At 45.9% G+C, this 26191-nt stretch overlaps 1 protein-coding gene across 2 annotated transcripts in view; it reads right to left on the reverse strand.

Annotated features, from left to right (window-relative positions):
- The window catches only part of LOC126457470 (toll-like receptor 2), a 175722-nt gene that overhangs the window by 15584 nt on the left and 133947 nt on the right, over positions 1 to 26191 (reverse strand). For both annotated transcript variants that reach the window (XM_050093762.1, XM_050093761.1), the window contains exon 5: positions 92 to 281. In XM_050093762.1, coding sequence (XP_049949719.1) covers positions 92 to 281 — 190 coding nt within the window. The remainder of the gene's footprint in view (positions 1 to 91; positions 282 to 26191) is intronic.

The following is a 26191-nucleotide window of genomic DNA, read 5'->3' on the forward strand; positions in this document are numbered from 1 at the left end:
CTGGGATGTGTGACCCAGAAGGACAACTTTCGGGAGTAGGGAAATAAAGATGTTCAAAAAAAGAAAATTATTGTTACTGCAGGTAACTCACCCTGCTGGAGAGGAAGCTCTTTGAGAGGACAACGATGGTGTGCCGGCTGTGATCCATGGACTTGGAGATATTCTGCACGATGACGGTGCCCAACTGGAAGTCGCGCTCGTGAAGGCAGACGCGGTAGCGCTGTGGTCCGTTCTCCAGCAATGGCACCAGCGTGCCCACCACCCAGGGGCGGTCGTTGCTGCTGTAACCAATCAGACGGAATTTGGGTGGAGGACCCATCTGAACTTGCGTATAACTGTTCATACAGGTCGTATCATTTACGGGTGGGAGAACGGTATTACCTAAAGGATTCCAAGCCGAAAGGTATTGTTAAGCGCTCGATTTCTTTTAGAAAACTAAAGGAAATGGACGCAAAGATAGATCAAGTAAAGCTCTATTTAAACATGTTGTAATTGTACTGATCTGAGAGCGAGGCTACGACTTTCAGGAATGTAGAATGGAGAGCTAGCTGCAAGAGGCAGGCAGCGTGGAAGACGCAAATTTCCGCCTTCCACCCTTGGGAAAATATACACTGATGAGACAAACGTTGTGATCACTGCCCACCTCGAGGTTGTATGCTGCCTGGTGGGGCTGAGGACACGTGACGCGGAAAAAGAATTATTTGAACGGAGCAGAGACGAATGTGGACTCATTCTTGCGGCAACAAATGGCGCAAATGCGGAAATCCAACGACTTCAGCGACTTTGACAAAAGTGGCCCAGTGCCTGGAAGCGAGAATCCCGTAAACGGTGGAACTGTTCGGCTGTTCGCTTTCTACTGTCGTGGGCATCTACGGGAAGTGGTTGATAAATGCTGAAATCACAAGTAGGCGACAAGAAGTTGGACGTCCGTACCTCATCACAGAACTTAGGGATCGAAGGCTTGCCCGCTGCCTAAAGCAATATAGGCGGCCATCTGTGGCAGACATGACGACAGAATGCAGTGGTGGCGCAGGCACAAGTGTTTTGGAGAATACCGTTCAACGCACAGTGTTGAACATACAGTTCCGCAGCAGAGGACCCCTACGTGTTCCCATGTTTACCCAACAACATTGTCAGTTATGAAACTTCCTGGCAGATTGAAACTCTGTGCCGGACCGAGACTATAAATCGGGCCTTTGCGTTTCGCGGACAAGTGCTCTACCAACTGAGCTACCCAAGCACGACTCACGACCCGTCCTCACAGCTTTACTTCCGCCAATACCTCGTCCCCTAGCTTCGAAACTTCAAAGAAGCTCTCCTGCGAATCTTGCAGAACTAGCACTCCTGTAAGAAAGGACTGTCAGTTATGATTGCAGTGGGCATGGGATAATAGTGACTGGACCGCGGATCAATAGAATCGTGTCACCCGGTAGGATGAATCCCGTTTATTGTTAAACCAGATCGATGGTCGTGTCCAGATACGCCGTTACCCAGGCGAACGGCTTGCTCTAAACATGCAGCGCGCCATGGACGCAGGCCGGTGGGAGGAATATTATGTTCCGGAGCATTCACCTGGGCTTCCATGGGACCTGCGATAGTAATCGGAGGCACCATGCCAGCTGTGAACTACGAGAATATTATTAGGGACCACCCGTAATCCCTTGTGCTTGATGTCTTCCTCAACAGCATCTTCCAGCAGGATAACTGTCCGTGTCACAAGGGCAGAATAGTGTTGCAGTGGTTTGAGGGGCATGATAGTGAACTTACGTTGATATCCTGACCATCAAATTCGGCTTGTCTTGACTGGATGAAACGCAACTGGGTCGCTGCCACGCGCCAGCTCTGCGCGCACAAACCAACCGCTCGTAAATTACGGGAGGTGTGTGAACTATGCCACAAACCTCTGGAAACCTATCAAGTACTTGTAGAATCCATGGCAAGCGTAATGACTATTGAACTGGGCTCCAAAAGTGGGCCAACACGATTTTAAGTAGGTGGTCATAATGTTTTGGCTCATCAGTGTATAGAGCGTTGAATTGTGAATTATGGACACAACAAACGGCAAGATCCAAGTTCTGAGGTAGGGTGGACCTTTGAAGGGACTACTAGGCAGGCAACAATCCAGTGTTAAGTTCTGGAGGGGGTCACAGCTCGTTACTGCCCTCCCCTCTCCCCTCCACGAATGGAACTTGCAGTCACTTCCAAAATTAATATGCCACAGGCACCTAAGATTTGCATAATAATAGCAATAAATAAATAAATAAATAAATAGAAATTTTCTGACATCAACGCTTAGTACATTGCTTGAGCGTAAGTATCAAAAAATTTGAATTCAGAGAAACTCATCATTTAAAAAGTACTCGTCCGAAAATTACAAGTAGGGAAGTATTTTTTAAATACAGCTGATTTAAGAACAATAATAGGAACGAACTCTCATTACCTTGACGTCATGATTTACATGACGTACACTGATCAGTCAGAACATTGTGAACACCTGACTATTAGCCGGTATGTCCACCTTTGGCACTGATAACAGCGGCGGCGCATTGTGGTATGGAAGTAGTGAGACCATGGTAGATCGCTCGAGGGAGTTGGCACCACATCGGCAAGCACAGGTCACTTAATTCCCGTAAATTCCGAAGACGGGAGCGATCATCTCCGACGCCATGTTCAGTCACATCCCAGATGTGTTCCACTGGGCTCAGATCTGGCACGATGGGGGAGTCAGCACATGAACTGGAACTCGCCACTGTGTTCCTCGAACCATTCCATCACACTCCTGGACTTGTGACGAGCCATATTACCTTGCTGAAAAATTCCATTGCCGTTGGGGAACATGATCGTCACAAAGAGGTATCGGTGGACTTCAACCAGTATACGATACTCCTTGGCCGTTATGGTTCCTTGCACGAGCTCCCCTGGACCCATGGACGCCCATGTAAATGTTCCCCAGAGCATAATGGAGCAGCCACCAGCTTGTCTCCGTTCAGCAATACGGGTGTCAAGGAGCTATACCCCTGGAAGACTACGGATTCGCGCCCTCCCATCGGCATGATCAAGAAAGTATCGGAATTCATCAGACCATGCAACGCTTCGCCACTGCGCCAATGTCCAGTGCCGATGGTCACGTGCCCATTTCAGTAGTGCCGATGCCGTGGTATTAACATTGGCACATGCATAGGTCGTCGGCTGCGGAGGCCCATCGTCAGGAGTGTTTGGTGTACCGTATGTTCAGACACACTTCTTCTCTGCCCAGCTATAAAATATGATGTTAGTTCCGTCACAATTCGCCGCCTATCCTGTTTTATCAGTCTGACCAGCCTACGACGTCCGACATGTGGAATGAGGGGTGGTCGCCCAACCCCACGACATCTGGACGTGGTTTTACCTTGCCTTCGGCACCTGTTGAAGGCACACAGCACAGCATTCCTCGACAAATCATGCCGTTTCCGAAATGCTCTTGCCGAGCCTCCGGCTATCACAATCTGTCCTCGGTCAAATTCAGATACATCGCACGCTTCCCCCATTCTACACAAGGACAGCACGCTCGCTGATTCTACATGCACCGAGCTTGTGTCTGAGCAGCAGTCATTCCTCGCCAAGTGACACTGCTGTCGCCTGGACGGGTTTATATCGATAGTAGGTCGGTGGTCTTAATATTCTGGCTGATCAGTTTAAAATCGACGAGTGTACTCACCAATGTGAATATTTCAATTAGCACCACGATTATAAATAGAGGTCTGCACAATATGTCTATAGGAGTGTGTATCTGGAGCTGGAGAGGATGTTGCTTTACGATTTTTTTTTTCAATGGTTGCAGCACGGCTTCAATGCTTGGCGGCCACGTTATCAGAAAACGTTACCGCGGCTGATACAAGAAACCTTAGAGAGATCATACAGACGGCAGTCAGTAAGACATACTTTCGCAAGAAGCTACAAGCGAATTTTGCTAACAGAGCGAGAACCACTGCCCCGGGACAAGTTACCACATGTCTAATTTCGACGAGAGCCGCCAGGGCTGCAGCAATGCTGCCACAGCAGATTTACGTAAGGAGACTGTAGTCTCGGCATTCTGGATTACCTTACATCCAGGTCAGATAGGCTCTAAAATGCATACATTGAGAGTCATGTTTAATAGAAGACATGTGTTTCAGAGTAGCAAAGATGAACAGGTACGCACTTTAGATCCATCTTTACCCGGAAATTTTTTCTCGTTTTGGCCTATACTACCGCCTCCCAAAATATGGAAAGCAAAGAGATTAGAATAAAAGAGGTGTCCGACAATTTACGCTATAGCTTTGGACCCAGTCGTTTCTGGAGCAGTGTCCCATACCTCACATTGATACTTTTACTCCACCATCCCCGACAGTTTGTAACATCATCACGGAATTACCCAGTATTTCCGTCAGTACTACGAAAATGAAAAGAATATATATACAAGATAGTAATATGCCCGATATATTGATGGAAATATCAGGATCGTTTTCCTGGGATTTATTTATTGTTCTGAGACAGTGAGAACATCGCCAGACAAACTGTGACGGGATTGCTTAAGCCGATTTCGATGAGTGATTTATATGCGACATTTCGATGGCTCTCAGTGCCAAAACAGACGAATCGTAACGATAGATTCATTTATCCTTTACAAAATACGATTATGAAACCGGGTGACTGTTTTCATCGGTAAGATGTAAACAAGAAACAATAACATGCCTGTTATACTGATGGAAATATCAGGGACGTTTTCCGGGGTTTTATTTATTGCTCTGAAACAGTCAGATTATAACTACATGGGCTTCCGCGACCGGTGTCATGATGTTTAACATTTTTCTAGGGTTTGTATAAAATACTTTAATTATAAACTGTAAGACCAACGTCTCTACCGTATTACAACAGCCTCCCTTAGTGGGTTTCGTGGAGAAAGGGTGCCTCTATTTGTTGCAGACGATCGGCATCAATACGTCATATTTGTGAAACTTTATTGACCCTGCCAACGTCCTTGCCGCAGTGGTAACACCGGTTCACGTCATATCACCGAAGTTAAACGCTGTCGCGCTGGGCTAGCACTTGGATGGGTGACCATCCGGTCTGCCGAGAGCTGTTGGCAAGCGGGGTGCACTCAGCCCTTGTGAGGCAAACTGAGGAGCTACTTGATTGAAAAGTAGCGGCTCCGGTCTCAGAAACTGACATACGGTCGGAAGAGCTGTGTGCTGACCACATGCCCCTCCGCATCCGCATCCAGTGACGCCTATGAGCTGAGGATGACACGGCGGCCGGTCAGTACCGTTGGGCCTTCGTGGCCTGTTTAGGAGGAGGAGTTATTGACCCTAATATATAGCAGGCTACTCATGAAAAATTGGTTCAAATGGCTCTGAGCACTACGGGACTTAACATCTGAGGTCATCAGTCCCCTAGACTTAGAACTACGCAGGCTAGGCGCAAATTGAGACGCGTATAGCGCGTGTGGCGCGACGCAGCGCAGCGCGCGTTTTTGTAACATACCAGGTTCAAATGCGACCGCGCAAATTGCGACGCGACGCGACTGGGACGCGACACGCGCCTGCGCCAGGTCGCGTGGCGTTGTGGTTTAGGCACAGTTTCTCGCGCCGCGCGTTGCGCGTGCCTCGCTAGCACCGTGGGAAATTTGAGGCGGGGAGCGGAAAAGTAGCCCGGCCATATGCTCACACCGGAACGACGCATATGAGCAGTGGTAGTATTTCCCATACGATAAATTTTGCCTTACTGTGTACTAAATTTTATTGCCTTTGGGTAGTGGTTCGTTTTTCGCCATTTAAACGCTCCAGCTTTCTTCGGTAGTACATTATACTTTTCTGTTATTTATATCTGTATAGTTTTGTTTTGTTTTTCTTCTGTCAAGAAAAATGCATACTTCAGTAACTGATGAGCCATTGGCTGTTGGAATTGTATCATATGGCTTCGCGATGTTTTCAGATCGCAAGGAGGGCCAGAGGGTAGTGAATAAGGAAGCAAGGAATATTATAAAATCACGTGATTAAGAACCAAGGCAGGAAAGTAAAACAAGGTTATCTTCTCGCTGCCTAGTATGCTGGCGTATCTGTACGATCTGTTACAAAACTTTAGAAAGGGATAATCTCCACAGGTATGATCCCTTTTCTGGTCCTGGTAAAAAGTGTCCAAGATCTGAAGCATTGAAGTCTCACTGTGATTACTTAGATATGCCTGTAATAATGTAATACGACACACTGTACTGCATGCATGTGAACATCACATTTCCACTTCAAGCTAGAAACAGTTGAAAAGCAGTCACAATTAACAATGTTTTAATTGGTTCGCCGTGATGAGAAAAAGCATTTCAATTGTTGCATGCACATTATCAGCATTAATAAACTAATTATACAACAGGCTACACAAATGAAGAAAATGGTCGGTATTATTACGAAAGTAGGAATATCCTAAAAGAGTGCTATGATTAGATATATTTAATTTGTTGAAATGTACTGCTGACAATGGCAGATCTACTTTCATGACAATGTTTTTCGAACTGCAACTCACAAGGCACACATGGCTAGCTTGTGCATTGCTGTCGCGCGCATTATCCTCCGCTGCTGACAATACACTGACCATTGTGTTGTGCAACAGATCAATTGTTTATTTTTCTCAATAACAACTATTTTATTCGCCATCGCACATTGTCAGTTTGGCAAGCCGTAGGTGAGTAACCAGTATCTGTCATTTGCCTATCATTCCGCCTGAAGCAACGCTCGTCATTATTTTAATACTGCTCAGATCAAGAGAAGGAATAAAGTTCTTTGGTAACTTTCCATTCCAGTCGCTCAGCGATAAAAATACGATGGGTTACGGGGATTCCACAAAAATTCCAACAGAACTGGCAATCTATTTTTGTGTGATTTGTTAACCTTGTCTCATTCGAAGAGGCATCACCGTTTGTGAGTAACGGCCACATTGCTCTTGGTGACTAGTTTAATTGTACTTCCTTTGTCACAGTGTAATTCGCCAAACTCATCTCACAGCAGCTATTGAGACAGAATTCCGAAACGGAGTGCCTCATCAAACAAGTAATTGGCAATCACAGAGCTCAATATCTTACGAAAAACCTCATGGTGTCGGTTTGCAATAACATAAAAGAAGAAATTTCATGTTTATTTTCATACTAGGAAGCTGTTGTTCCGCTAGCTGTCGATAACTCTTAAAAAATTACAGTCACTGGAGTGAAATATATAAAAAGGGAAGCATAAGTAATGATACATCGCCATAGATAAGAAAGTTCTGTGTGTTTAAGAATTGGCAAAACACTTTCCTCCTTGTGTGCTATCATTCGCCGAACTTTCGTTTCGATGTTTCGAGCGGTTTAGCAGATATGAGAGATGTTGTATTTCATTCTCGCGGGCGTGAGATCGGAAGTGAGCGCGCTACATGGGATTCATTTTCTCGAGATCGGAGACAGATAGAGACCTCCTTCCAAGTCTAAACAAAAATTCAGCATGTTAGCTAAATTTCATACGCAGCAACCTATTGTGTAATAGGCACCAAACGGAAAATCATAGCGACCCCTAATTTTCGTTGCAAACTTTTTGAGTTTTGCGTAGTGTCTTACTAAAATGTGCACATCACAGTAAGAACGGTCATTAGCGAGATGACGACCACAAAGCTGACATATATCGCTAGAAGTAAGGCAAAAATCATATGTTTTCAGTGAATAGTTTCCGTAAAATCGTTTGAGAAAGATAAGAGGTTGCGCGCGCTTCGGTTCTGTCAGCGCAGAGCGTCGCCAGTCGGCGCGTGCGAAGTATGGTGTACGCGTCGCAATATGCGCTGCACCCGCGCGATTCGTGCGGCACGTGCGTGTCGCGCTGTAGTGTCGTGTCACGTCACACGTGCTATACGCGTCTCAATTTGCGCCTAGCCTTAAACCTAACTAACCTACGGACATCACACACATCTACGTCCGAGGCAGAATTCGAACCTGCGGCCGTAGCAGCAGCGCGGTTCCGGATTGAAGCGCCTAGAACCGCTAGGCCACAACAGTCGGCTTATTCATTAAGAAAGGGAGAGAGTAGGAAAGTAGTTATCCGTGGGGTAGCCGGCTTTTCGGTGATTGGGGTCGGTCTTCATATCAGCGCTTGGTTTCTGGTGTGCGGGGAAATGCACTGACAGACCCTCTAAAGATGTTTGTCTAGGCTGTCGTATCCGTGTACGGTGTGGCTTTTGTCCCGCGACCGCTCGCGGCTCGCTGGACAGGGATAGCTGGCAATCAAGACGCCGGAAGTTTTTAGCCGTCCTCTCTACTGATCTCAGACTGCTTCAAAATTGCTATCGCCTCTCGAATTTTGCGTCGGCTCGTGTACAAGTCTTTCGCTAGCACACAGGCTTCCTGGAGCAAGAGAGGCTGTCGACAATGGAGGCGGTGTTCCTCTATCGCCGATTTATTGTGCTGTGCTAATCGCACATAGCATTCATGTTCTGCTTCTCGTGTGCTATGATCTCCTTTGTGTGGGCAGTTCCGCACTTACAACGTAGTTAACATACCCCTGCAGTATTTACTTTCCGCCGGCTGGTGTGACCGAGCGGTTCTAGGCGCTGCAGTCTGGAACCGCGCGACCGCTACGATCGCAGGTTCTAATCCTGCCTCGGGCATGGATGTGTGTGATGTCCTTAAGTTGGTTAGGTATAAGTTGTTCTAAGTTCTAGGGGACTGATGACCTCAGATGTTAAGTCCCATAGTGCTCAGAGCCATTTGAACCATCTACTTTCCTTTCGCATCATTGGTTGAACCTGTCATGTTGTGGCTCCTGTGGCTGCTGCGGAAAATCGGTTTGAAACCTCGTCGGTGAAGGACATTGCCTAGCCGTTGATGGACGCATTTAGTAAGTGCACTAGCGGTAGCTTCTCTTCCTTGTCTTCTTCTCATGTTTTATTTCGGTTGGCCTCGGTCGCATTTCTTATAACACTGTTGTCATAAGCGTTGGCGCGAAATGTGTCGTGTAGCACCCTCAATTCTTCTTTGATGTTGGTGGTGTCACTCACATAGTAGGCACGGACAGTCGGACTGTGCAGAAATGAATACTTTTGAGGTGGGTCATGGTAGCTGTCTGAGTTTACGTAGCGATTTGTGCGGGTTGGCTTCGGGCGCATTTTGTGTCCCAGTGTGCAGTCCGCAGTTCTACGCACCTCCACATCCAGAAATGGTAACACAACGTTGTTTTCTGGTAAAAGAGTCGTGGAAGCGCCAACGGAAAATTCGAGAGGCGATAAAAATTATTAAGGAGCCTCACAATATCCATAGAGAGGATGACTCCAAACTTCCAGCGTCCTGGCTGCCGGCTCTCCCTATCCAACAGGCCGCGAGCGGTCGGTGGGCAGAAGCCACACCAGACATGGACGCGACAGGGTAAACAAACAGCTTTAAGGTAAGACCGTACTGAACAGAAAACCGCCGCTCTATTTAGTGTACAGCATCTGAAATGCAACGGGCGTGACAATACATTGCGAATTTAGTATGTGAGTCGTTCTAAAAGTGACATGTATGTGATAATAATTTCTTTTTTATGTGAGGCAGAAGGCTATAATGATATTTATGCGAACATTGGTGGTGACCTCTGAAAGAATAGTGATGCGGGGATCTTTTCTCGGTGAGATTTAGCCAAAGAACTACCAGGTCCAAAAGAATTATCAGGTACGAGACTTCGGCTGCCTCACATGTTTGTCGGAGAAGCTTTTCTATTAAAAATTTGTCTGATGATATCTTATCTTGGTACGAAGTTAGATGACGCCCCAGACGTAACAGAGCAGAAAACGCTTTTGGAATACTGTGTCATAAAATTAATGATTTACTATCGCAAAATCTGTCTCAGTCTGGAACTACAGAGAATGTTATCCAAATGCGGGATGATTCACAGATTATTTCAGTTCCACGCAAGATAGTTTGGTCTGGCAAAACGATATGATAAACAAGGGATATCGTCGAACAGACAATAAGCAGTAAAAAAATGTAATAATAGGCACGTGATACTAAATAATAGAGTACTAATCGTTCTTTTCTCAAAATAAAATAAAATTCGATTTGCAGGTACTCGTACGTTATGTTTACTCCCATTTCCTTGGCAATGTGTTTCCAAATGTTTCTTTTTTTGGTACTATTCTTATAACGCTCCTTTTAAAGGCCATATCACTCTGGATATTCGCTTATACATACAATTAGCTTTTCCTCGTCTAACGCCGTTTTGGTAAACAGACTTTCGTTTGGCAAGCCAAGAGAGATTCGATCTGAGTGACGTGCAGTGTTGCGACACTTGCTACTCCGCACTAGCAACAACGGAAGCACGCGACTCCGCACGGCGCGTCACTGTTGGCCAGTTGGTCAACTTTGCTTCGCAGTGCTGCGTGGGGCAGTTCCGCTGCTGCCTAGTGCATTCTGTTTCATACGATTACTTAGAAACAATATCTAATGGCGTTGTGCCGCGCCGCTCTGCTGAAGTGTAGTTTTGCTCAGTGCGGTCTCACGTTTAGAGGGACTGTCAAGTGTATTTCCGCGCACACCAGGAAGACATGCCAACCAGAAACCAAGGGCTGGCTTGCAGACTGTCGCGAATCACTTCAAAGCCGGCTGCCCCACGAATAGCTACTTTCCTATCCCCTCCCTTTGGTCATGATCAGTTTGGAGCCGAGTGGAAGGCTTAAACCAGAGGCTCAGGCGATTCTGCGGAGATCTGGGGTGCAAATTTCTCCACCTCCGCTATCGGGTGGAGAAATGTAGGGTCCCCCTGAATAGGTCAGGCGTGCACTACACGCCGGAAGCGGCTACAAGGGTAGCGGAGTACGTGTGGAGTGCACATGGGGGTTTTTTAGGTTAGAGAATCCCCTCCCTAGGCCCGACAAGACGCCTCCTGAGACGCAGCAAGGTAGGAGTAGGCAAAATGCAACAGGGAATAACAATATTAATGTGCTAATAGTAAACTGCAGGAGCGTCTACAGAAAGGTCCCAGAACTGCTCTCATTAATAAACGGTCACAACGCTCATATAGTACTAGGGACAGAAAGTTGGCTGAAACCAGACGTAAATAGTAATGAAATCCTAAACTCAGATTGGAATGTATACCGCAGAGACAGGCTGGACAGTGAAGGGGGAGGCGTTTTTATAGCGATAAGAAGTGCAATAGTATCGAAGGAAATTGACGGAGATCCGAAATGTGAAATGATTTGGGTGAAGGTCACGGTTAAAGCAGGCTCAGACATGGTAATTGGATGTCTCTATAGGCCCCCTGGCTCAGCAGCTGTTGTGGCTGAGCACCTGAAGGATAATTTGGAAAATATTTCGAGTAGATTTCCCCACCATGTTATAGTTCTGGGTGGAGATTTTAATTTGCCGGATATAGACTGGGAGACTCAGACATTCATAACGGGTGGCAGGGACAAAGAATCCAGTGAAATTTTTTTAAGTGCTTTATCTGAAAACTACCTTGAGCAGTTAAACAGAGAACCGACTCGTGGCGATAACATATTAGACCTTCTGGTGACAAACAGACCCGAACTATTTGAAAAAGTTAACGCAGAACAGGGAATCAGCGATCATAAAGCGGTTACGGCATCGGTGATTTCAGCCGTAAATAGGAATATTAAAAAGGATAGGAAGATTTTTCTGTTTAGAAAGAGTGACAAAAAGCAGATTTCAGAGTACCTGTTGGCTCAACACAAAAGTTTTGTCTCAAGTACAGATAGTGTTGAGGATCAGTGGACAAAGTTCAAAACCGTCGTACATAATGCGTTAGATGAGTATGTGCCAAGCAAGATCGTAAGAGATGGAAAAGAGCCACCGTGGTACAACAACCGAGTTAGAAAACTGCTGCGGAAGCAAAGGGAACTTCACAGCAAACATAAACGTAGCCAAAGCCTTGCAGACAAACAAAAATTACGCGAAGCGAAATGTAGTGTGAGGAGGGCTATGCGAGAGGCGTTCAATGAATTCGAAAGTAAAGTTTTATGTACTGACTTGGCAGAAAACCCTAAGAAATTTTAGTCTTATGTCAAAGCGGTAGGTGGATCAAAACAAAATGTCCAGACACTCTGTGACCAAAATGGTACTGAAACAGAGGATGACAGACTAAAGGCCGAAATACTAAATGTCTTTTTCCAAAGTTGTTTCACAGAGGAAGATTGCACTGTAGTTCCTTCTCTAGATTGTCGCACAGATGACAAAATGGTAGATATCGAAATAGACGACAGAGGGATAGAGAATCAATTAAAATCGCTCAAAAGAGGAAAGGCCTCTAGACCTGATGGGATACCAGTTCAATTTTACACAGAGTACGCGGAGGAACTTGCCCCCCTTCTTGCAGCGGTGTACCGTAGGTCTCTAGAAGAGCGTAGCGTTCCAAAGGATTGGAAAAGGGCACAGGTCATCCCCGTTTTCAAGAAGGGACGTCGAGCAGATGTGCAGAACTATGGACCTATATCTCTAACGTCGATCAGTTGTAGAATTTTGGAACACGTATTGTGTTCGAGTATAATGACTTTTCTGGAGACTAGAAATCTACTCTGTAGGAATCAGCATGGGTTTCGAAAAAGACGGTCATGTGAAACCCAGCTCGCGCTATTCGTCCACGAGACTCAGAGGGCCATAGACACGGGTTCACAGGTAGATGCCGTGTTTCTTGACTTCCGCAAGGCGTTCGATACATTTCCCCACAGTCGTTTAACGAACAAAGTAAAGGCATATGGACTATCAGACCAATTGTGTGATTGGATTGAAGAGTTCCTAGATAACAGGACGCAGCATGTCATTCTCAATGGAGAGAAGTCTTCCGAAGTAAAAGTGATTTCAGGTGTGCCGCAGGGGAGTGTCATAGGACCGTTGCTATTCACAATATACATAAATGACCTTTTGGATGACATCGGAAGTTCACTGAGGCTTTTTGCAGATGATGCTGTGGTGTATCGAGAGGTTGTAACAATGGAAAATTGTACTGAAATGCAGGAGGATCTGCAGCGAATTGACGCATGGTGCAGGGAATGACAATTGAATCTCAATGTAGACAAGTGTAATGTGCTGCGAATACACAGAAAGATAGATCCTTTATCATTTAGCTACAAAATAGCAGGTCAGCAACTGGAAGCAGTTAATTCCATAAATTATCTGGGAGTACGCATTAGGAGTGATTTAAAATGGAATGATCATATAATGTTGATCGTCGGTAAAGCAGATGCCAGACTGAGATTCATTGGAAGAATCCTAAGGAAATGCAATCCGAAAACAAAGGAAGTAGGTTACAGTACGCTTGTTCGCCCACGGCTTGAATACTGCTCAGCAGTGTGGGATCCGTACCAGATAGGGTTGATAGAAGAGATAGAGAAGATCCAACGGAGAGCAGCGCGCTTCGTTACAGGATCATTTAGTAATCGCGAAAGCGTTACGGAGACGATAGATAAACTCCAGTGGAAGACTCTGCAGGAGAGACGCTCAGTAGCTCGGTACGGGCTTTTGTCAAAGTTTCGAGAACATACCTTCACCGAAGAGTCAAGCAGTATATTGCTCCCTCCTACGTATATCTCGCGAAGAGACCATGAGGATAAAATCAGAGAGATTAGAACCCACACAGAGGCATACCGACAATCCTTCTTTCCACGAACAATACGAGACTGGAATAGAAGGGAGAACCGATAGAGGTACTCAAGGTACCCTCCGCCACACACCGTCAGGTGGCTTGCGGAGTATGGATGTAGATGTAGATGTAGATGTAGATTATATTCTAGGGTCAGTAAAGTTTCACAAAAATGACGTACTGATCGTCTGCAATACATAGAGGCACCTTTCCTCCACGAAAACCAGTCTTGTCCTACGGAAGGCCGCTGTAATACGGTCGAAACGTTGGTTTTACAGTTGATAATTAAAGTATTTTATATACTGACGGAAAAAAATCGCAACACGAAGGAGTTGCGTGACGTAAACGAAAGTTGGTAGGAGTGTCTGTATCAGAAAGATGCTGTCTATTTAGATTTCACACGAGTCGCATAAGAGTGGCGCCACCATGGGGTTCCAAATCAAAATGCTTTAAATATACGCTGTAACGTTCGTGAGCGTTAGTTATCTTTGAGACTGGACGTGGTAAGCTGATGTTAGTCAAGAATGCCTTTAAGGCGACAACGAGTCCAGTATCAACACCTCAGCGAAGACCATCGTGTTCCGTGTATGGCTCTGGTGCATCGTACTGGACCTGCAGCAGCAATTTGAGCAGCTGTTAGCACCACAGTCAGACAACGCACTGTCACAAATCGGCTACTTCAGTGACATCGAATAACAACGCCCTGTAGCGTGCATTTCACTTACCACAAACCACCGCCATTTGCGACTTCAGTGGTGTAAAGGAATAGCTCACTGGAGGGCAGGATGGAGGCCTGTTGTGTTTTCTGTTGAAAGCTGATTCTGCCTCGGTGCCAGTGATGGCTGTGTGTTGGTTAGAGGGAGGCCAGTTGAGGGCCTGCAGCAACCTGGCTGCATGCTACACACACCGAACCTACATCTGGAGTTATGGTCTGGGGTGCGGTATCGTATTACAGCAGGAGCACCCACGTGGTTATCCTCGTGGCCGAGCGGTTCTAGGCGCTTCAGTCCGGAACCGCGCTGCTGCTACGGTCGCAGGTTCGAATCCTGCCTCGGGCATCGATGCGTGTGATGCACTTAGGTTAGTTAGGTTTAAGTAGTTCTAAGTCTAGGAGACTGATGAACTCAGATGTTAAGTTCGATAGTGCTTAGAGCCATTTGAGCCATTTGTGTTTATCCCACGCAACCTGATTCGACCTGTTGTGGTGGCGTTCATGAACAGCATTGCAGGGGGCGTTTTCCAACAGGATAACGCTCGGCCACATACTGCTCTTGTAACAAAAAAAAATGTATGTGAAATCTTATGGGACTTAACTGCTAAGGTCAGCAGTCCCTTAGCTTACACACTACTCAACCTAAATTATCCTAAGGACAAACACACACACCCATGCCCGAGGGAGGACTCGAACCTCCGCCGGGACCAACCGGACACTCCACGACTGCAGCGCCTTAGACCGCTTGGCTAAACCCGCGCGGCCTGTTGTAACCCAACATGCTCTACAGCAGGGGTTCCCAAACTGGTGGTAATTATCCCCTAAGGGGTAAAACAGAATTTTTTAAGGTACAAAAATTGTAACGGCGCAGTTGCGTTTTGGCTCTGAGCACTATGGGACTTAACTTCTGTGGTCATCAGTCCCCTAGAACTTAGAACTACTTAAACCTAACTAACCTAAGGACATCACACACATCCATGCCCGAGGCAGGATTCGAACCTGCGACCGTAGCAGTCCCGCAGTTCCGGACTGCGCGCCTAGAACCACTAGACCACCGCGGCCGGCGCAGTTGCGTTTTGGTCACGAAGTTAAACAATCTTAAAGACCATTACTATTATCACTATTTCATAAGTCTGTAATTTTGATTACATAAGTTACCAATAATCATAATTTATTTTAAAATACTAGCATTTACAAAGGACACAGTGTGCCGGAGAGTATACATTCTCAAATGAATTTATCAACATTTTCCTAACCACATATTTTAGTCGAGTCATTGTCTCCGTTTTCATCATTGCGTTATTCCTTTGTTCCTCGTTTTTTCAGCGAGACATACCAGATGGAGAAGAATGGCGGTGGTTAGCGCCACTAACCACACGAAAACCCGTCTGTGAAGTATAGAAAATTCTGTTCGAATAAAAAGTAATATTACATGTAGATTTATGGAATGTCAGTTGCTACAAAAATTAGACGTATAAAGAAGAGCTAGAGAAATGCAGGACACTTCCACTAACAACACCAACAAGACTTGAATATCAGCTCGTGTCATAAATACTCGGCGAAAGTCTGCACTGTGATTCTCGTGCCATCTACTGAAACTTTAGTGAACAATTAGATGGTTAGTTGACGGAATAAATGCCCCTGAGTGGTAGACTGAGAAAAATATGTGCTTAGCAGCACTGACCACTGCCCTTTTCATAGTGTCTGCCGGCCGGAGTGGCCGTGCGATTCTAGGCGCTACAGTCTGGAGCCGAGCGACCGCTACGGTCGCAGGTACGAATCCTGCCTCGGGCATGGATGTGCGTGATGTCCTTAGGTTAGTTAGGTTTAATTAGTTCTAAGTTCTAGGCAACTGATGACCTCAGAAGTTAAGTCGCATAGTGCTCAGAGCCATTTTTTTCATAGTGTCTACCTATGTGATAGGTTACAATGATGCCCACCCTTCCAAGAGTTAAGTGCTCCCATCGCAGTCTGGTGACAGTGTTGTCACTATGATGATTAAAATTCTTCTGGGTTTTCTACCGCCTTATTATACACAGACGGAAAAAAAATCGCAACAACAAAAAGTAGTTAATGTAGAGTAACGAAATTTGGGGAACAAATTTGTCTAGGTGAGTGACATTTCGGCATCATAGGATAATGTATGCGCGAGAAAAGCCAAGGCAAATGTGAAATACTAGTACATTAGTAACCGCTGTAACCGCCAGAGTGTTGAATGCAAGCATGCAGACGTGCATGCATTGTGTTGTACGGTTTGTGGGATGAAGTTCTATGGCTGTTGCACTTGGCCCGTTAATACGGGGAAGGTTAATGCTGTTCGTGGATGACGCTGGAGTTGTAGTCCGATAATGTCCCACATGTGCTTGACTGGAGACAGTCCTGGTCATCGAGCAGTAGCCCCAACCTTTCTGAGACCGTTATCCCTGAATTTAGTCAGGTATAAGCTAGTACATTTCCGTTTCTAAAATGTGAAATATAAATGATATTCCCTTTTGGTAGCTGTTTCTTTTAACCATGAACTACTGATCAATGAGACAATTGGAACCGCTTATTCCTAATAACCCTTTTTTATACTACAGTGTAGCAATTCTGGAACCGCTTATTCCTAATAACCCTTTTTATACTACAGTGAAGCAATTTTCAGAGCATAGTGAGTGCTACCAACAACTCCTTTTCGGAAGAGGAAGCTAACTATCCACATTGAGGGTAAACACTTGTCACAAAACGTGATTCCGCTCCACCATTCCTCTCCTTACTGACTCTTGCTTCACCCACACCCTACATACAAATTTAAAATCAACCAAATTACAGTTTATGCACTTCATTTGTCATTTGTAAATCAGTTGATTGCTGGACTCCTTACTTCTGGACTGACAGAAACTGGAAGTCTTCAAGCTGCGAATACCACCACTGCCGCCAATAATAATAACGGTAGTAACGTGTAGGCTCTAATGCAGTGTAGTAGCCTTACATACACTGAGTTGTCAAAGTCATGGGACACCTCCTAATATCATGTCGGTCCTTCTTTTGCCTCAGTGCAGCAACTCGACGTGTTATGGAACTCAACAAGTTGTTGGAAGTCCGCTGCAGAAATACTGAGGCATGGTACTTACATAGCCGTCCGTAATTGCTAAAGTATTGCCGTTGCAAAATTTTGTGCACGAACTGACCTCTCGATTACGTCTTACAAATGTTCGCTCCGTGCGGCTCCTTCCGTCGGAGGTTCGAGTCCTTCCTCGGGCGTGTGTGTGTGTGTTGTCCTTAGCTTAAGTTAGTTTAAGTTAGATTAAGTAGTGCGTAAGCTTAGGGACCGATAACCTCAGCAGTTTGGTCCCATAAGACCTTAACACAAATTTCCATAAAATGTTCGATGGGATTCTTGTCGGGCGATCTGGGTGGCCAAATCAATTCATTCGAATTGTCGAGAACGTTCTTCAAAACAGTCGCGAACATTTGTGGCGCAATGACATGGCGCATTGTCATCCAAAATAATTCCATCATTGTTCGGGAACATGAAGTCCATGAATGGCTGCAAACAGTCTCTGAGCAGCCGAACATAACCATTTCCAGTCAATGGTCGGTTCAGCTGGACCAGAGGAACCAGCACATTCCATTGTAAACACTGACCACATCATTAAAGAGTCAGCACAAGCTCCCATAGTGACTTGTTGACAGCTTGGGTCCATGGCTTCGTTGTGGCTGCGCCACACTCGAACCTTACCTTCAGCTCTTACCAACTGAAATCGGGACTCATCTCTTACCAACTGAAATCGGGACTCATCTGACCAGGCTAGTCGTCTATGGTCACAAGCCAGGGAGAGGTGATGGAGGTTATGTCATGCTGTTAGCGAAAGCACTCGCGTCAGTCGCCTGCTGCCAGAGCGCATTAACGCCAAATTTCGCCGCACTGTCCTAACGGAATCGTTCATCGCACATTCTGCGCTTATTTCACGGAGTGTTGCTTTTCTGTTAGCCATGACTACGTTAACGCGTCTACTCTCGATCGTTAAGTGAAGGCCCTCGGCCACTGTTTTGTCCGTGGTGCGAGGTAATGCCGGAAATTTGGTTCACGGCACACTCTTGACGCTGTAGATCTCGAAAGATTGAATTCCCTAATGATTTCCGAAATGGGATGACCAATGCATTAGCACTAACTACCACTCTACATTCAAAGTCTATTAATTCCCGTCGTGCGGCCATAATCACGTCGGACATCTTTTCGCTTGAATTACCTGAGTGCAAATGATAGCTCTCTGCCGATGCATTGTCCTTTTATACCTTGTTTACGCGATACTACCGCCATTTGCATATCTGAGTATCGCCATCCAATGACTTTGACACCTCAGCGCTGTTGCTATCGTGCTGTCAGTTAGTTCTTTTATTGTTGCGAAGTGCATAAAAAATCAATTTCTGGTCTGTTCTAGGAACTACCGCCAACTCTGAAGTGTAAAAAGCTTTTTGGCTCCAAAAATAGTTTCATTGGCTGCTGCTTCATCCTCTCTATACCAAAATAATTCACCATCTCAAATCAAGGCACACAAGCCACACGTAGACGAACGTATTTGGCACGAAAGCAGTGAACATCAGCTTATTCACTCATTATCTATAAGATGTGCAGTTTGCAATTCAGGAAAAAACCCTGGTCCGAACTGTGTGAATACGTTGAGTGTGCAAATAACTTTTTTTGTCTGGGAGCAGGCAAGAACTGTTTCAAGAGATACTACGAAAATTAAAAGGAAGTTATACCAATGTTGAACCACCGACTATCAAACTTTTAGACTGATAAGGTGTAACGTAATGACCACTACCCGCCGCGAAGTTGGATGCCAGCTGCTGGCGTTGTAGGAGCGTGACACGGTAAGGAATGAATGTTAGCGGAGCAAAGGGGGCTGGAGTACCATGCTAGAGACGAAACGGACCACAAATGGGAAAATCCACGGAGATCAGTGATTTGGACATAGGGCAGATTATTGCTACTCGGAGCCTGTGAACGAGTGTGTCGAAAATGGCGAAGCTTGTCGAATGTTAACGAGCTACAGTCTACATCTACGTGATTACTCTGCTATTCACAATAAAGTGCCTGGCAGAGAGTTCATTGAACCTACTAATATAGGCAGCTGATAGTTATTTAATGTTGAAACTGGATCGTCAATTTTCTTCTCAAGGCTGAGATTCAAACATCACCTTAAAATGAACATTCATTACCTGACAAATGAACTTGTGCCCTAGATGTGATGTCAGATGAAACCATTAAATGACAAGTCTTATTCACCAATGCCACTTTTCACCACACTTTTAGACAGCAAATCATACCAAAACCGACATGTTTTGGAGAGGTCTTTAATGCAGTGCATCAACCAAACTTGTCATGTTTTTAGTCTGTGAGTATGAATACATAGACGAAAGACTGTACTTTACTTCTGCAAACACACAACACCAACACGGCACCCGCCCGGCTTGAACTATCACCAATCACACCACAGGACACATGACGTCATACACCACTAACCTCATATGATGCATGCATGCATCGTGATGATCTACAGAAAGTGAAGAAAAATGATTGAATGTCGACGATTCTTCACAGAATGTGGGGTTCGGATGCTTGCCTACTCTGTAAAGAAGGACAGGTGGCGATGTGTGGCATCTGTGCCGAAAGAGTACAATATTGGTGCACCCACAAGAGTTTTGGTGTCCGCGTTTGAGCTCTGCATCAGGCGACCCCTGCGTGTTCCCATGCTGACCGAACGACATCGCCCATTACCGTTTCACTGGGTACGGGATGATCGAGATTAGACCGTGCATGGATAGAAACGTCTCGGCTCGCCGGATAAATCACGTTTTTGCTACACCAAGTCGATGGACATTCCACAAACGCATCTTCCAGGCGAACAGTGGCTCGAAACGTGTATCGCGCCATTGTCACAGGCCATTGGGAATAGTATTGCCCTGTGAGAGACACTCTCTTGCTCCGTGGTAGCCAGCGAAGAGAAGCTGACAGCTGCTGACCATCTACATCGCTTCATGCTTGATCTTCCCGGATGCCTATATCATCTTTCAGCAGTGTAACTGTCTATGTCTCTCAGTCAGAACCGTACTCCTGGAGCCAAAACCGTGCTGCAGTAGTTTCAGCTGCACGATTATGAACTCACGTTGATGTGTCGGCGACCAAATTCGCTTGATATGAACCCATTGGAAGCCGTATGGACCATTAGCGGACGTCACAACCTTGTAAAAAATCAGCGGCCATTTATTTAAGGGGATCACATCACTTGTGCGTTGACGTTTGGTGCCACACACGTTCACAAATCTACCAACGACCTGTAGAATCGATGATACGCAGAAACGTTGCTCTATTGTGTTACAAAGATCGCACAACAAGCTATTAAGCAGATGGTCGTAATGTTTTGGCTCGTTAGTGTAAACTGTAAGGGGGTGTTGGTTAGCTGTGGTGACCACATTTAATACTAACATTTTGTTGTTCTTAAGGTAAATTTTTACAAACAGCTATAGAAAACGTATCACAACAGTAAAATTAAACTGTTATTAGTGGATCAAATTTCAAATATGTGAATTATCGTTCATGATTGTCTAGGGTAGATTTTTTTGGCGTTTACCTGCCCCTCGGGTAATTAAATGGATTGAGACGCATGGTCTATGTCCGCCACATTGATGTAGCCTGTTGTCAATTCACACGAATGATATCGCTCGGTTCATTGTTCTCAAAATTTCTTATCGACAAGCGACGGGATCTCGTACCTGTACAAGATAAAAGCGTCGAACACGAAGGGGGTGCCGGAGACGTCCTTGGCTCGTCGCCGACTACTGCTAGCGCGCATGCGCATCCTGAGCAGGTGGGCTCCGTAGGCGACCTCGAAGCGGTAGCGGTAGCAGGCGGCGGCGAGCGCGGCCGTGCTGAGCGCGGCGGCGCCGGCCAGGGAGAGGCCGAGCGCGAGCCCCGGCGCCGCGCCCGCCGGCGGCGGCGGCCGGCACGAGGCGGGGTCCGCCGGCACCGCCGCCACCGACATGCCGGCCACGTTGCGCGGCGCGGCGCAGCGCAGCGCCTGGCCCGCCGACCCGCCGCCGGGGGTGCCGAGCACGCGCACCGCCGTGCCCACCAGCCACTGCTGCAGCCGCACCAGCGGGCAGCCCGCGCACCGCAGCGGGTTGTGCGCCAGCTCCACCTCGCTCACCGCGTCCAGAGTGCGCAGCATGGTCGCGCTCAGCTCCGACACCGTGTTGTTCGACAAGTGCAGCGCCGAGACGCACCTGAAAATCGTACGGAGACTACTACTTTTCAGCCGTGCACACGTTGCATCTTTTCGCATTATGTATGGTGAACGTTAATAAAACCGACGATCTGCAGGGACGGATTCATGACTGGAAACGGAAGAAAAAGGGTCCTACGAATATATGTCCAGAAATGTATCGTTGCCACGATACATGGTGCTGGCGAATGGTAGTTCCTCTGACAACGTGCCGTGTATTCCTCGTGTGTTGCGGGCCGTGTGACTGACGTAGCATACCATAAGCAACAGAATGGTTCGGTATTCGTGTCGGGAGCAAGACGAGATGATCTCTGTGCACGGCCCAGCAGCTGGGAATGGACGAGAGGCAGCATGGCTATACCAAAACAAGTCCCCTCACAGGCACCAACCAGCCACATCATTCAACATTTCAAGCCCTTTTTGGACGTTTCTGTGATCATGGGTCCTCTCAGACAGACGAACAGACAGGGAGGTGGCAGATTGTCCGTACACCAGATTTGCAGGACTGGATTCTCCAGGTTATTGACATTAACCCTATTATAAGCTCCATGCATGTTGCCCACCAACATGGTGTAAACCAAAGTACGCTTATGTGTATCCTCCATGACAACTGCTACTATCCCTATCACATGCAATGAGTGCATGGATTATCAGCAGCAGATTTCCCTCTACAGGAAACATTTTTTCGATGGTTTTTACACAAGACCATCACAATTATGGGACTTGTGTCATCAGTCCTCTTTCAAATGGTTCAAATGGCTCTGAGCGCTATGGGACTCAACTGCTGTGGTCATTAGTCCCCTAGAACTTAGAACTACTTAAACCTGACTAACCTAAGGACATCACACACACCCATGCCCGAGGCAGGATTCGAACCTGCGACCGTAGCAGCAGCGCGGCTCCGGACTGGAGCGCCTAGAACCGCACGGCCACCGCGGCCGGCTCAGTCCTCTTTATCGACAAAGCAAGCTTTACCATAAGTTGCATCATCAATTGCATAATCGTCATCTATCGGCTACAGAAAAACTTCAGTAACTGGTTGACATATCTCATCAGCATCAGTGTGTGGGCAGAGATTTTTGGTGACCAAATAACTGGACCATTTACTATTCCACAGCATCTTGATGGAGGAACGTATCTGGACTTTCTGGGAAATACTGTGCCTGGACTGCTTCGGAATGTGCCTTTGGCAATATGACAAATCATTGGGTTTCTCCATGATGGGCCACGACCCCACTTCTGCATTACAGTTCACTGACACGTCAACATCATCTTACCCAGTCAGATGGGATGTGGATGCCCTGTAGCATGGCTTGCTGGATCAACAGACTTAAATCCCCTGATTTTTACCGCAGAGGCATCTAAAAAGCGCTGCGTATGCTGAACCAGTTCCCCATGTTCAGACCCTTCAACAGCGTGTTCACAACGCCTCTGACATTATTAAGAGAGAGGGCAGAATGTGCGAAATAGTGCGGAAATCCATGATGCGAAGTCTGAATGAGAGCACTGCATCCCATGGAGGCCACTTTGAAGATCTGTTTTGACATGGACGCGATATAGCTCTGTACTGTGTTCTGGGACGGTCTGCTGTCATTGCACGCACACCGTCCATTTCCAGATACTTGTCCATAGACCTTTTTTCGTCCATTTTAAGGCATTAATCCGCCCCTACAGTTTGTCGATTTTATTAATGTTCGCCCATCAGAGCAGGTGTTCGCAACACGTCTACATGTCAAGTTCTAAGCAGCCGTTAAGCCTGAAATGAGTCTGCTTTTTGCCTTGTTTCATTAACACACTAAGGTGACGCTAATATGTCAACTCCCAAGAAGCAAGCATCTTTTTGTGAACATGATCTGGGGTGGCAAGAATACTTCACTTAGCTCGTTGGACTAGCCAGGTATCCAGACGACTGACATGCCTTACGTGACACTCTTTGGATACATTAGGCCAATCAGACACTTTGTTGTAAGAATTGGATTTACAACAGTCAAAATTTAGCATCTTTACGCTCGTACTTGTCTCTGGTTAGTCGCACTGTCATCATCTACCTGTCGCTAAGCTATCTAAACTAATGTTGCTGTCACTGCCAGTGAGATCTCTACATACTTCTTGATTTAGGGAATGCACTGCAGTTTCAATCTGTTGCACTAAACTGAGATGAGCTCAGCTACGTCCGATAAATCATTTCATTCTTCTCTTGGGTTCCGATTGAAGCCAGACCTTAAGCTTTGTGAAGTGTGCCTACGTGAATCACATACTGCATCGCCGTTCTAGCCCAGAGTGTATATATGTATATAATTGCCCTCACCTAAGTGGCAGCAATTCAGTTCGACTCTTACAAAGTAGTATTTTGAATAATTTCTGTTAGTTAGCTACTTTTGTTCTTGTTTGAATATCGGTTTTAATTAACAACCCTCACTGTACAACTGCTTGTCTTGCAGAAAACGTTCTTTTTCTAACAGATCACATTTATAACAATTGCTTTTACAAGACGTCCTTTGTTTTCCCTCCACCATATGTTTAAATAATGTCATGTACTGTAGCTGGCGATGATATACTCCATATGCTCTGTTTAATAATACCAGTCTCTGCAAATATTTTGTGCATTCAGCAACATTGCTGGTATTGTCTTTATATTATGTGATTTTCAGCAGTGACAAGTAAGGCAATAGTGTCCAGTAGGCATTTCATATCACTCTGCATTGCTGCCACATTTCCTCCCCTCCCCTTCCTTCCTTCTTCCTTCCCCCTCATTCCTTCCCCCCTCTACCCCACCTGCTTCTCTAGGCGAACTGGGTCGCTTAAAGATGGCAGGAAGATCAGAGGGCTACTGTCCTCTTGGCTGGAGAAACGAGCTCAGCTAACATGGTTCCCACTTCTCTTGAGGCCTCCTGTTGGTTCACTCTCTCCTTCCCCCTTCTTTAGGACAATTAGGTGGGCCTCGTCACTGGTCATCTGTATACCACAGTGAAAGGATCAAGCGCCAGCAATATCAAAAGCAGCCAGGCAGGGGAGGAAAACTAACATGGAAGTATTAGATAACTGTTAAGGCTTTCATTGCCATTTTGTTGACAAACTGCCTGTTAGCTTCTCACTTGGTTCTTCAGCCAATATTTGTCTGATGATTTTTCTGACGTTTCGCCAGTACTAGTGGCTGGCGTTGTCGAAGCTGCTGGTGGACTGTAGCCCAGCTCTTGGCCACTGATTACATGTATCTGCCGTGCCAACGTCCAGGAACTTTTCCATGGTCGTTACCTCTGTTGTTCTCCCCTTCTTACCTGCAAAGATCGGTCACTGCAGCACGGGAATCGAGGATCCATTCACCTTGAGGCTTTCTCCTTTCGTGTGGAAGCTATTATCATGTTTCTGTATTTGTATAGCTTCCCTAAACAAGTGTATGTGACAGCTCTTGTCTACAGCAAGAACTTCGATATCGGCAAATTTTATTATGCCAGGTGCAGACTTTCTGCCATACATTCCCAGAGTGAAAGACTGAATCGGCCGTATATTGTGCTGACATGGTGTAAAGACTAAGAAGATCAAAGAGTATCCTCAATTATTTGCTTGACGTATTCCAATCTCTGTCTTCCTCTACAGTTTTTGCTCTCTACAGCTCCCTCTAGTACCATGGAAGTCATTCCCTCATGTCTTAGCAGATGTCCTATCATCCTGTCCCTTTTCCTTATCAATGTTTTCCACATATTCCTTTTCTCTCCGATTCTGCGTAGAACCTCCTCATTCCTTACCTTATCAGTCCACCTAATTTTCACCACACCTCAAATGCTTCGATTCTCTTCTGTTTCGGTTTTCCGACAGTCCATGTTTCACTACCATACAATGCTGTACTCCAGACGTACATCCTCAGAAATTTCTTCCTCAAATTAAGGCCGGTATTTGATATTAGTAGATTTCTCTTGGCCAGAAATGCTTTTTGCCATAGCGAGTCTGCTTTTGATGTCCTCCTTGCTCCGTCCGTCATTGGTTATTTTACTGCCTAGGTAGCAGAATTCCTTAACTTCATTGACTTCGTGACCATCAGTCCTGATGTTAAGTTTCTCGCTGTTCTCATTTCTACTACTTCTCATTACCTTCGTCTTTCTCCGATTTACTCTTAAACCATACTGTTTACTCATTAGACTGGTCATTCCGTTCAGCAGATCATTTAATTCTTCTTCACTTTCACTCAGGATAGCAATGTCATCAGCGAATCGTATCATTAATATCCTTTCACCTTGTATTTTAATTCCACTCCTGAACCTTTCTTTTATTTCCATCATTGCTTTCTCGATGTACAGATTGAAGAGTAGGGGCGAAAAGCTACAGCCTTGTCTTACACCCTTCTTAATATGAGCACTTCGTTCTTGATCGTCCACTCTTATTATTCCCTCTTGGTTGTTGTACATATTGTATATGACCCGTCTCTCCCTATAGCGTACCCCTACTTTTTTCAGAATCTCGAACAGCTTGCACCATTTTATATTGTCGAACGCTTTTTCCAGGTCGACAAATCCTATGAAAGTGTCTTGATTTTTCTTTAGCCTTGCTTCCATTATTAGCCGTAACGTCAGAATTGCCTCTCTCGTCCCTTTACTTTTCCTAAAGCCAAACTGATC

This window comes from Schistocerca serialis, chromosome 2 (assembly GCF_023864345.2).
Source record: "Schistocerca serialis cubense isolate TAMUIC-IGC-003099 chromosome 2, iqSchSeri2.2, whole genome shotgun sequence".
Classification (NCBI taxonomy): Eukaryota; Metazoa; Arthropoda; class Insecta; order Orthoptera; family Acrididae; genus Schistocerca; species Schistocerca serialis.